This window comes from Haliotis rufescens, unplaced genomic scaffold (assembly GCF_023055435.1).
Source record: "Haliotis rufescens isolate VD_foot unplaced genomic scaffold, xgHalRufe1.0.p SCAF_18, whole genome shotgun sequence".
NCBI lineage: Eukaryota > Metazoa > Mollusca > Gastropoda > Lepetellida > Haliotidae > Haliotis > Haliotis rufescens.
The window spans coordinates 22,130,001-22,143,910 of record NW_025963868.1 but is presented as its reverse complement, the minus strand read 5'-3'; the positions used below and the strand labels follow the sequence as shown (position 1 = coordinate 22,143,910).

Here is a 13,910-nt window from a genome sequence, read left to right as displayed (position 1 = left end):
GGATGTTTATATACTATATACCTTTTCACAGTGATTTTCGTTTTATTCGTTTTAACAGTGTGTTTTTATTTGTCTCTGTAACGTTCTAATTATAATACATCAATTTGTTTATATATTGAATACCGTTAACGCGACTGTTCTCTTACGATAATTCGTTCATGAGACCAAGAGCATAAAAATACTAGACAGAGTATACATCCTTGGCACACACAAAATTTGCATTTTATACATTACAGACTGTAACACCTTGTTACATTTCCATAGTCCACGATGTAGAGAAATGCGTTGGAAAAATAATAAATAAAGCATAACACTTTCCACCTTTGTTGTATCTATAACGCTGTATTATATTGTAATACACAGATGTTATCGAGTGTTGAATACCCTTGCCTCAAACCAGCTTGGAATTCAGACTTGTTAACGGTCCAAGACTGGGTTGGTGTATGTTCTCGCCAGCTCTAGTCCTCAACGTTGGAAAACGTTTGTCATCAATGTGAAATAAAGCCAGTAAATGTATTCTATGAAAGACTGATATTTCAAACCTAATATTTTTAACTTGTTAGTTGTATGTTATGAACATGTTATTGGAATTGAACATCTCTAGTACAGTGGATGGAACGTTGCCCGGAGTCTACGGTCCAATCCTCTAACCGTGCCATGCCAAAGAGCAAAGCCTGGTCAAAGCGCTGAGTGAGTGAGTGAGTGAGTGAATGAATATGGTTTTACTCCGCAATATTCCAACAATATTACGGCGGAGGATACTAGAAATGGGCTTCACACATCGTACCCCGGAGGGGAATCTGGCTACCCCGCCACAGTGAGTCAGTATTATGTGACTGAGTGAGATATCCAGGTATCCAGATACCCTCACCTCACCTCACCTCACCTCACTTTCTCCGAGAACCAAATCACTAATTATCATTACCATTAAGTATATTTTGAGTGATAATTTATGATTTATGTCTGAAAGAATAATGCGCAATGCCATTTCATTGTACGGGTGTTATAAAATAACAATTTACTCAACCAAGAGAAGTAACAATATAGATAGAAAATTTATATAGAAAAAATCAGAACGATGAAATTGTCATTTTAACATGGGAACAGGACAAAAACGGTGCAGGTCTTTGACTTTCAACTCTTTGATTAAACCTACGAAGAAACTTTTGGTGTTCCAAGGATCATACGAAGGGTAACTCTGGTACTCGAACCCACAATCAGCGGATCCTGACACGGCTAAGGGACGCAACTATACAACTGCTAACAACATGAAAGAAAACCTGTTCTGTCTGTTGGCCCCGAGAATAATTACGAGCGACATTGTCCCATTGTATTCCAGGAAGAGCAAATAAGGTATTGTTAGTTTTGTTGCAGTCACTTGACGAGTTCTGTTAGAACAACAATCAACAACCGAGTATGGTGCTGACAAACCAATCAGACTGAATATAGGATTCGAACCCACAATTTAGATTTATGGAAAAGCCTACAGTACATAACTCTGCACAGCGCATTGAAGAGCCTTAGAAGAGGTGGCCAAAAGCGTCCACTAAATATCTCAATTGTGTACATTTAGTAGTTCAATGTACTGACATAGCAACAACACACCGTGCACTTGTGACCAAAACATGATAGACCGCCTCCGTGGTCTAGTGGTGGAGCAGAAGGTCCGGGGTTCGATCAACGGCCGCGCCATACCAAAAGACGTTAAAAGATGATACTTGTTGTCACCCTGTCTGGCGCTCAAAATTAAGGGGCTAAAACAAGGACTGGGCGGCTCGGAGTCAGTAGACAAGAACTATCAGGTCGGCATTAGTCTGGACTAGTACAAGCAGCCATATGCACGTCGCTATATAAGTATTCTTGCGACGTTAAACCACACTTCACCTCACCTCATGATCACCACAACATGATATCTACGGTGTTTTTTATATATGCATGTTATTTATAAATGCAGGGATGCATTGATTTTCTTATCGTTATGGGCGCACGGGTTGATCCTCATACTATCAATCACTTTATTTTACGGTCCACACTCGATTATTCACAGGTCGCCGATCGTCCTTGATCATTGCATGAAAAGAGAGTCCGAAGTTACCTTTAACATTATAAAGCTGAACATCTAATAGTTGTGTTGGGTAGTACTGTGCCATGCCTGTGGAACATATCCACTTGATGATAAGGGATGGTAATCAGCACCAGAAATAGAAACGAGAGAAATGGATTGTACAGTGCACGGTTTTATCGACAAAATGTTAGTCCAGCTTTCGGAGGAAATGTTGAAATACGACATATGTTGTTGGATCCATGGCACCGTTTTCTTCCCGATGAAAGGAAAGTTGAAACGTAACCGTTAACTTCACATCGGCATCTGTCTACATAGATACGACATCCAGATGCACAGCTTGGTTAATGTAAAAGTGGTTTGTTTCTTCCGACTGCATGATGGCTGCACTTTCTGAAACAAAATTGCCTTCCATATCACCTTCGTCATATAGAGTACACACACACACACACACACACACACACACACACACACGCACACACACACAGACGCACGCACGCACGCACGCACGCACGCACACACACACAAACACACAGGAGGCGGACCCATGCTTATCGTAAAAGGCGACTATGCTTGTCGCAAGAGAAGCCTAACGGGATCGGATGATCAGGCTCTCTGACTTGGCTGATGCATGTCATCGTATCCCAATTGCGTGGATCGCTGCTCATGTCATCATTGAATTGTCTGGTCCAGACTCGTTTATTAACAGACCACCGTCATATAGCTGGAATATTACTGAGTGCGTCGTTAATCAACAAACAAAACACACACACACACACACACACACACACACACACACACACACACACACACACACACACACACACAGAGTGAGTGAGTGAGATGGTTTTAACGCCATTTTTGAACAGTATTACAGTCATATCGCGGCGTGTCAATAATATAATGTATGCGGAAAGCTCGAAGTGATGCAGGTCTCAGACGTTTACCACTTTGATGAAACCCACGAGCACGGGTCTGGTTCTGACAAACCTAAAAACATAATAAGGGCAATCTAGGATTCGAACCCGCAATCGTAGGTTTCTGACGTGTCCAAAGGCGGTAACTCTGCTCCGCGAATTGCGGCGCCTTAGACGACTCGGTCAACACACAGACACCTACACACCTACACACCTACACACACACAACACATACCTTCCTTCTGTGTGTTTCTGCGTTTTGTCCACAATATGAGGATGGCTGCTGTGAGGACAATGGCTACAGCAGCGCCACACACTGATCCAGCAACCAGATAAAAGTGGTGTACATCAGGGTCTCCTGTAGGTGCACAAACATCATCTTGAGAATCTTGAAGTGATGATGTGGGATGAGAGCTTAATTTAATTTAAAATATTAAATATTTTCTATGATGGATAGAAGATGGTACGAATCACGACATCGTGTGACATGTGAGCTATGATCATTTAACTGTGGGGTAAGTGAATATAAGTACATCCACCACATCTCCAGGCCTCTCATTTATGTAAGCCTACACGAATCCCTTGGATCCATTCCCGTGGCTCTTGCTATCTTACATTACTTGTCTAAAATGTCATTAACATTTTACCGACCAATCAAACGCCGAGATAAGGGAAAATGGAAATGGGTAAGGAAGTGGACACAGAGACATCCTTTCAATCAAAATATTTTTGAGGGCTTTCTCGATCTTTAGCATGTCAGTGAGATTTTCAATGTTGCATTTCTCACAAACTCTATCGTTGCCAATGAGACTGGCCGCCAGGTTGTTGATATCGCCAACCCAAAACTGAGGTCGAGTTGTGTCTCGCATTCTGATTGGTCCGTTGGACCAAGTAGCGTAGCAAAACCAACTGGCTGAAAATCAAGAGCAGGTAATTTGAGATTGGGAGAACCACAGAAAAGGATCCGAAATGGGAACCCTAAAGATGTAAATGTGATTACAGTTTAAGGCTAAAACACATGATTCATTTCCGTGTTTTGTACCTTTGCCGTGTTCCTCTGTAATATTGTTTCCAGCTGTGTGACTTGTGTTCAACTTTGACGGCGGAGTGTGATCAGGGCTGGTTGCAAAGGGTGACCTTCTTGTAGATAGATATGGTGATTCATGTTTTGCTGTAAAGGTTGATCTGCTTGCAGAGGTCGACGGTGAAACATCATGTCTGACTGTGAACGTTGCCCTGCTTGTGGAGGTTGTGGGGAGGGAAGATGTCGGTGTAGATGTTGAGACAGGTGTTGTCGGCAATGACGGTGGTGATTGCAAAAATGCTGAAGAATTCATTCCTGTCGAAATGCATTTAAGAACGTGTTTGCTCTTTGTTGCCAAAATATGTTAAAATACTTGAGGCATTTGTACATACTTACTTAGGGTCGACAAGAATTAATACTACAGTCAGATAATCGAGCTAGTCGGGTTGATTCAACGTTAAGTTTTTATAAATACCTGTGAGGGTTCCGGGTACGAGATTAATAAATGGCTGATCAGGTGATCAGGTTAAGAGACATGACTGCGTGATTGCATGTCACTGTATGCCAATTGCGTGGACCAAAGCTCATCATGTCTGTCACTGGATTGTCTGGTCCAGACTCGATTACTTACGGACCTTCGTCATAAAGCTGGAATATTGCTGAGTGCGGCGTTAAATAACAGATAAACAAATAAATGGTATATTATCATGCACTATTATGCCTAAACATGAGACAGCACAATCAGAACTTCTACCACAATATGAGTCCGTGTACCGTTAGTGAAAGCCATCTTGCATTGTTTAACACTCACCTCACATATTTCACATGAGAATTCTGGTATGGAAATTCATTTTTGGACACTGTCTTGTGTTTTTATATCATTAATTGTGCAAGGACGTTAAGTTTTTTGGTTTTTTTTAAATATGACGTACGTGACTATATTGATAAAGATATTAGTTCAACAATGTTTGGCCTCTAAGGTTTGAAGAGTAGCCCCCCTTTGACCCTTGGCTTCACGGCTGTTAGTGACACGTTTTCATTTGTATATGCCCTGTGTGATAAAGATACCTAATTATATAATATTAGTGAACACATTTCGGCATAATAAATCTGTTTTGGTGTCTTTAGTTGCCGTATACGTTGTAATATTAGGTTAGCAGAAAAACATTGTGCTCGGCTGACGAAAGGCACCATTACTAATAATATTACAATGATGTAACACAGAAGCACTCTAAACGTATACCTGTTTGGATTTGGATAATACAGGTCAGGAAAAATATAGTTTTGTAGTCTTATTATCTTATAAAAGTCACATATGTAATATGTATTCATCTTCAATCACTTAGTTACAAAGTGGACATACACGTGGACATATTGATCCCCAACCAGCTACCTTTATCACCTTTATTAACATTCCTGTCCCAAGTCTCGTATACCCGTTACGTTGGAAATGATCAATCACAGAGTGGGAGTGAGTGAGTGAGTGAGCTGAGTTTCAACACCGCTTTGAATGGTATTGCACTTATATTGCAGCGTGTCAGCTTAAGGTGGGAGGAAATCCCGAAGTGATGCTGGTCTAAGACGTTTACACTTTGGCGAAACCCACGAGCACGGGTATGGTTCTGACAAAACCGAGAAACATAATCGGGGCGAACTGGGATTCGAACTCACAATCATAGTTTTCTGGCGTAACTAATGGACTCAACTCTGCACAGCGAATTGCGGCGCCTTAGACGCCTGGGCCCCCCGTGCCCCAAATGAAGTCCACAGGAGACAAGTACATTGACAGTTTGACACAAAACCCTGATCCCCATCAACTTTTCCTATGATACGAATGGGTCAACATGCTCCTGGTCACCTATAGCGGAAACAGGTCGATATATTCTTGAAAATGTCCAGGACATTTCATTATCATACTCATAAACTCATTTAACTACACATTCATTTCGATATTTGTTTCTTAGACATTTCAGATCTCTCGCTCATAGGTTTCACCAATGTGGTAACTGTCTAAGACTTGCATCACTTTGGGCTTCCCGAACATCATCTTTCGTGATATAACTGGAATACCGATCTTTTAATTGGTAATGAGCAATAGTCGCTGTGCCTGTAACAGGCAATATATTTGAAGTGTCACTCACGTATTGTGATGTTGTTGCTTTCCCCCTCCACCACGCACCACCACACAGATCCGTCGTCGAGGTGGGAGTCAATCGTGAGGGTCACGTTGTGTTGGTGGACGTCGCAACTGACATTGACCCGCCCTGACAGATACTCGCTGTACAAATCTTTGTTCAGTATGGACATATCGCACAAGGATGAAGAAGATGGGGCTGTGAAGAAGATGAGGTCCCCGTTACGGAACCAGTAGTCGTCGCGTGCTTCCCCCGTGTTGTTGCAGGTCAGAGTGAGGGGCTCCCCGTGTGTGGCTACTGAGGGGGCGCTTGTCAGCTCTACAGAACCTGGTCAGGAATACACATAAGTATTGCCTGTTGAAATACGACATAAGTTGGTGAGCCAAACAGCCAAATTAACTAAAGAAATATGACCACGAGAAGCGTGTGGCTCCAATATTACTATAAAATCAAGGATGATTGTGGTTGCCATGTTACTATAAAATCATGAATGCTTGTGGCTCCCATATTACTGTAGAACCATTCTTGGTTCCATAAAATCATCCCCATAGTACTGTCATAGTGCAAACACTCGCTTAATAATTCATATCAAAATATACTTGAGGCGTGCAGCCAGCTTATGTTAAATAACTTAATCGTGTCTCTCGCCTTACCCCGGTATACTGCGCTTACGGCATACAACTATAGTTACCTTATGACATTGGCCATCTATCATCTTAAGCATGACACTAGCAATATTTTAGGCGCAGAATTTGGGTCGTACGATGTAATTTGTTTGACTGAAACATGGTTAAGTAAAGATATTCGAAACAACGATATACAGATCCCCATTTAGAAAAGACAGAACAACACGTGGTGGTGGGGTTGCGGCTTATGTTAAAAATAATCTCTGCGCTAAAATTATAGGAAATTTAGAACTTGCCAAGCTTGAGGCGATATGGATACAGGTTAAATATAAAACTCGAAATTACTTAATTGGTACATTTTATACCATGCTGATAAATGCGTCCATTATTGGAATTTAATTGATGAGTCAATAGGCAATGCTGTTAATGCTTAATATGTTTACTATTGTTTCTGGCGACTTCAATCTAGGTATTCTATGCGAAACCACTCAAAAGATTGAACATTTACAAACTATGTACGGTTTAAAACAAATAATTACAGATCCTACAAGTGAGTGAGTGAGTGAGTTGGGTTTAACGCCGCTTTTAACAGTATTCCAGTCATATAAAGGCGTGTCAGCTTATTGTGGGAGGAAAGCCCGAAGTGATGCAGGTCTCAGACGTTTACCACTTCGATGAAACCCACGAGCACGGCTATGGTGCTGACACACCTAGAAACATAATCGGGGCGAACCGGGATTCGAACCCACAATCATAGGTTTCTGGCGTGCCAAAAGGACGCAACTCTGCACAGCGAATCGCAGCCACCTGGGGCCCCCGATCCTACAAGAATAACCCCTAATTCTAAAACTCTGATTGATTTAATATTCGTATCCTGTGTAAACAATGTAAGGTCTTCTGGTGTACTTGATCCAATCCGTAGCGATCACTGCCCTATCTTTGTTAATATTAAAGAAACTATACCCAAAAATTACACCTTCGAGAAAAATATATATCTATCCCTTGGCAGATGCAGATGGTATAAATCAAGGTATTAATGACATTGACTCGAATAGCCTATTCTCATCTGATAATATATATTAAATATTATCAATGAAGATCTGACTTGTAGACTTAAAGACATATTCGAGATAGACATTCTAACTAAGATTGTCACAATAAGAACAAATGATCTTCTGTGGATATATAAAGAGATACGCTCTCTTATTAGGAAACGTAATCGTATTCACCAAATTGCTAAAAATAGAAATCGACCGTCAAATTGGGTAAAATTTAGGCTTTGCAGGAATAACTTTTAAGTAATATCATCAGTCAGAATAGCCAAAAGAGCTCATGAATTAAAAATAGATAACTTTATAAATACTAAACATGGTACTAAGGTCAGGTGGCGATTAGTGAAAAAAAGATATCAAAACGCAATTCACAAAAAAGGCGATGTACACGAATGCTCAAAATATAGACCTGTAACACTCACATTTTTGTGGAGATCTCAGCAAAGCCTTTGATAGATTATGGCATAAAGGAACCATTCATAAACTCAGTGTTTACGGCATCCAAGGTGATCTTATGAAATATTTCGAAAGTTACTTAGAAAATAGAGTCCACAAAGTAGGCGTATAATGGTTATAGCTCAGAATCAAAATGTGTACAAGCTGGGGTCCCACAAATTGCCCACTGTCGCCTCAGGCTCGGTTACAGTGACTTAAACGCTGACATGTATCAGGCATACCAGACTCCACTTGTGGGTATCACTTTGAAGATGCAATTCACTTTTTCTACACCTGTCAAAAATACGATAATATCAGAAACACTACGCATTTGCACACACATGGGTATGATTTTAAAACGATATTACATGGCACTAGTTCAGTCAGAAGTTCTACAAACATGGCTATTCTTCAATCAGTTCACGATTTCATTGTCAAAAGCTAAAGATTTGAGTAGCTTGATTTTATGCATGTAGTAATGGAAAGATGCATTATGTTATTCCACAGACGCCACTTGCTTCGATATATTGGCTTCATGTATTTCATTTGTGCATTTTGTATGTGTATGTTTAGCACTTTTTTATATGTAACCAGCTGTAAGTTATAACCTGGAGAGATATTTACATAAGCGAGTGTTGCTTTTTTAAGAGTAACTGTTAGTCAGCATGGTATTCCGAGCGCTGGTGTAAGGACGACCTCGATCAGGATGTGCCGCTCGTAGGAAACGTCCTGAGGTTGAGCTGGAGCTCCGCTCGCCTCATGTATGCATGAGCTGGAAGGTCCGCTCATCGCTGTGTTTGTGTTATCAGAGCAGGTATTCCGCTCATTGAGTATTCGTTGTTTATTGTTTATGCGCATAAAACGTTCCGGGACAGTGATGTCGATTTTGTCATTGATTCCCCAAGAGCTAATTATCCGTCATCCTGCGCGTTGACAGCTTAATAATTCATATAAAAATATGAAAAAAATATTCAAAATTTATAAAATACACAAACATTTCTTTGAGATTGACACGCTGACCAATAACAATACAAGTAAACTAAACGACAGCTTTTGTTTTTTATTACCTCAATCCACTGTAGGTGGACATAAGTAAGGTAACCTATGATAATATTGTATCAACCAGGAACAACACAAAGGAACCATTTGGGACAATAAATTAAAATAATGTCTTCAAAACTTAACCAAGCAGAGATTGCTGTGCGTCCCTCCACGATAGAAGTAGGTGCAGTTTGACTGCCAAGTCATTCATCTATTCTATTTTAAGGAAACATTACCCTGAGACAACACGTTCGCAGTACTATAAAATACTTTAGGTTCCCATATCCCGATAGAATCATTGATGCTTGTGGTATTCATATCAATATAGAAGCATGGATGCTTGTGGCTGCAATATGTGACATACATACAGATACACACACAAACATATCTGACATACATACATACAGATTTGACATACATACAAAGACACACACACAATATTTGACATACACACAGACACACGCACACACATATTTTTACATACACACAGACAAACACAGAGAGAGATTTGACATGCATACAGGGACGTGCATACAGATTTGACATACATACATAGAGATACATACATATAAATTGACATACTAGTATACATACACACGCACACACATATTTGACATACACACAGACAAACAGAGAGAGATTTGACATGCATACAGGGACGTGCATACAGATTTGACATACATACATAGAGATACATACATATAAATTGACATACTAGTATACAGACACACACACACACAATATTTGACATACACACAAACACAGAGAGACATTTGACATACATACAGGGACGTGCATACAGATTTGACATACATACATAGAGATACATACATATAAATTGACATACTAGTATACATACACACGCACACACATATTTGACATACACACAGACAAACACAGAGAGAGATTTGACATGCATACAGGGACGTGCATACAGATTTGACATACATACATAGAGATACATACATATAAATTGACATACTAGTATACAGACACACACACACACAATATTTGACATACACACAAACACAGAGAGAGATTTGACATACATACAGGGACGTGCATACAGATTTGACATACATACATAGAGATACATACATATAAATTGACATACTAGTATACATACACACGCACACACATATTTGACATACACACAGACAAACAGAGAGAGATTTGACATGCATACAGGGACATGCATACAGATTTGACATACATACATAGAGATACATACATATAAATTGACATACTAGTATACAGACACACACACACACAATATTTGACATACACACAAACACAGAGAGAGATTTGACATACATACAGGGACGTGCATACAGATTTGACATACATACATAGAGATACATACATATAAATTGACATACTAGTATACAGACACACACACACACACACAATATTTGACATACACACAGACAAACACAGAGAGAGATTTGACATGCATACAGGGACGTGCATACAGATTTGACATACATACATAGAGATACATACATATAAATTGACATACTAGTATACAGACACACACACACACACACAATATTTGACATACACACAGACAAACACAGAGAGAGATTTGACATGCATACAGGGACGTGCATACAGATTTGACATACATACATAGAGATACATACATATAAATTGACATACTAGTATACATACACACGCACACACATATTTGACATACACACAGACAAACACACAGAGAGATTTGACATGCATACAGGGACGTGCATACAGATTTGACATACATACATAGAGATACATACATATAAATTGACATACTAGTATACAGACACACACACACACACGGATTTGACATACATATACTACCTCACAAAGAAAAACATCAAACATCATGTAAACTTCAAAGTCAATAACCACAACGCTAACATACAAAACTAGATGTTCGACATGAAATTATTTCAGGTATTACTTACAAGTTGCTGGCAGGAGAAGCTCCCCGAGTAAGAGGAAGGATAAGGCACACTGTAGGTTGAAGACATCCATAGTTACACCTGCAGGTGGTTTTCATCAAGGTGAAACCAGTACACTGGAAATGTGGAACACCGCGATAGATACGTAGTTATGTTGTAGTGCGAGACATACCCAACGCACCACAGTAGGTTATCCGCGGTATGTGTAGGTATATATACCCGTTGTGTTGATGATACGGAGACAATACCATTTTCACTATCTAAATAAAATCTGTTCTGAAGGCAGAGTTCGTTGTACGACTCCAACAAGATCATTGGCATGTGTGTATGGTTCACTATCAAGCAGGGATAACACCGGGTGTTCGCGCAAGTGTGAGCGTGCCCTGCTCCACCAGGGGGACCCGCTACACACGCACACACAATGAAAACGCTAAAGGTGATTAGCTCACCTGAAATTCCAGCAAAACGTTCGTTGAATTCACATTGAAATGAAAGGTGGTTGGGACTGCATCACCACTAAAGAATAAACACAGTCCAATAAACGCAGACAATTGATATTGCTTACATAATGTGATACCAAATCACAGAAATCCAAACTACAACGCAAGCATTCCAAGAACTCCTGAAGTTTCTCACAAAACACTCACAAAATATATAGCAACTGCTAGTTTGCCCGAATGTTTGGCAAATCATAAAGTGTAGTTTCTCGACTGTAGGAAAAGTACCGGGTGTGGTTTCAATGAGACCTGAGAGTGGCCGGCCTTATAAACGACAGTAAGACAAGATTGTCTAATTACATTTACTGTATTACGCACTAGATTCGAAAGTGCTCCTGTTATCAATATACAGCAATAACAGGACGGCGAATGTCAACATTTACCGTTGAATACCGGCTTCACACAGACCGTCTGAAAGCAAAGCGTCCTGTGAAGAGTGTGATCCCAACAGTTTACCATAGGCGGTAAAGATCGGGATTGGCAAGGCAACACCAGGGACGGGCTATGGGCCAATGGCGTTACACCATCCTTACAGACGAATCAAGATTTTGCCTCCCACTAATAGATGGCATGAAACGCTGTTCGCGACATAGCGGTATAGGGGTATGCCAGGGAAACATTTCATGATCGTTATGGGGGCGGTAGTGTCATGGTGTAGGGCGGTATCACAGATAACAGGCGAACAGATCTGGTTATGGTGAATGGACATTTGATGGCCAGCGATACGTTGACGAAATTTAGCGTCCTGCCGTTGTTCCATTCGCTCGAATTTCAGGCAGAAAGTTTCAACCGCAAGACGACAGTGCCAGACCACATTGTGACCAGGTCGTCACTGATATCTCCGACGAGAGGGCATACAGACTTGGACTTCAGGGCATGGGCTGACACGCTAAGTCCCGTGACATAGCCCCAAAAGAGCACCCGCCAACATGGCCAAGATTGGAGCAATACCAAGGGCAACCATACACCAGTTTATCAACAGTATGTCATCAAGGTGTTGTGCATGTATCACCCAACATGGTGGACACACCAAATATTGATCTACACGGCCGAAAATAATTTACAGACATTTATCGTCATTATACCTTCACTAGCATTTCATCAGTTCCCTTATTTTTGTCGGACATACATATGTCTATAATTCTATATTTTTTGTTTTATTATACCCCACATTCTGTTTCATGATATAACAAGTAAAGTTTTATATATCCAACAAGCTGAAGTGATGATTTCTAAAAAGAGTCCATGATATCACTTATCATTTATAATATATCAACACTCCGGCTCACGGAGAACAAGGCTGTTGTGAAGCCGCTTCAGCCGGGTCACAAACCTTCGACCGTACCCGGCGTCAACTCATATGAACAAATGTAATTTCGATACATTTTCAAAAGATATACGATGTCAGTATAGTTTTTATGTCTTTTAATGAAACTTCGTGTGCGCATAGCTTGTGTCCATGTATTTCATGTGTTTAAATTTATTGACCCAATAGTTAGGTTATCTACAACTTAAGAAACAGGAATGAAACTTAAGGGTTAATTAGGTACGTTTCTCAATATTCAGTTTTCGTTCAATGTTTGGTGCATGGCAGACTATAGCTTTTAATCACAGTTGCTAAACTATACACTAATCGACATAATAGTCCTGTCCTTTAGGATTTTAAATAATTGAAGTCAAACACATTTGCAGTCTCTAAAGTGAATGAGTGAGTGAGTTGGATTTAACACCGCTTTGAACAGTATTCCAATTATTCCACTGCGTGTCACGTGGAAGGAGAGCCTGAAGTGATGCAGTGTCTGAGACGACTAGCACTGTGTTGAAACTCACGAACACGGGTATGGTGCTGACAAACCTAGAAACATAATCGGGGCGATTCTGGACTCGAACCAACGAACATAGATTTCTGGCGTGCCCAAGGGACGCGACTCTGCACAGCAAATTGCTCCCTCGTGACCAGGCTTTTGGGGGTAATTTGAACATCAAAGTTGGCGTGCATGGCAGTAAACGTGTGCAGCTGTGGTTTGTCATTGTATTGTGTAGATGCGCGTTCCATCGAATCGAAGCATTGTCGGGCCGGAAATATGCTATTTGTGGCCCTATTATACATACCTTGGAATTAACACGGATAAGATAAGTTTAGAGCTGTTCTGCATTTAACATTAAAGACGGCGT

General features: G+C 40.4%; 1 protein-coding gene across 1 annotated transcript; it reads right to left on the bottom strand.

The window, feature by feature from the left end:
- Positions 1-1,904: 1,904 nt before the first annotated feature.
- LOC124122803 lies at positions 1,905-11,384 on the bottom strand. The gene is made up of 5 exons (XM_046485948.2): positions 11,242-11,384; positions 6,145-6,465; positions 4,022-4,318; positions 3,215-3,337; positions 1,905-2,455 (listed from the first exon to the last, which is right to left on the bottom strand). The coding sequence occupies exons 1-5, from the start codon at positions 11,309-11,311 to the stop codon at positions 2,373-2,375; spliced, it is 894 nt and encodes a 297-aa protein (XP_046341904.2). The 5' UTR covers positions 11,312-11,384; the 3' UTR covers positions 1,905-2,372.
- Positions 11,385-13,910: the final 2,526 nt, after the last annotated feature.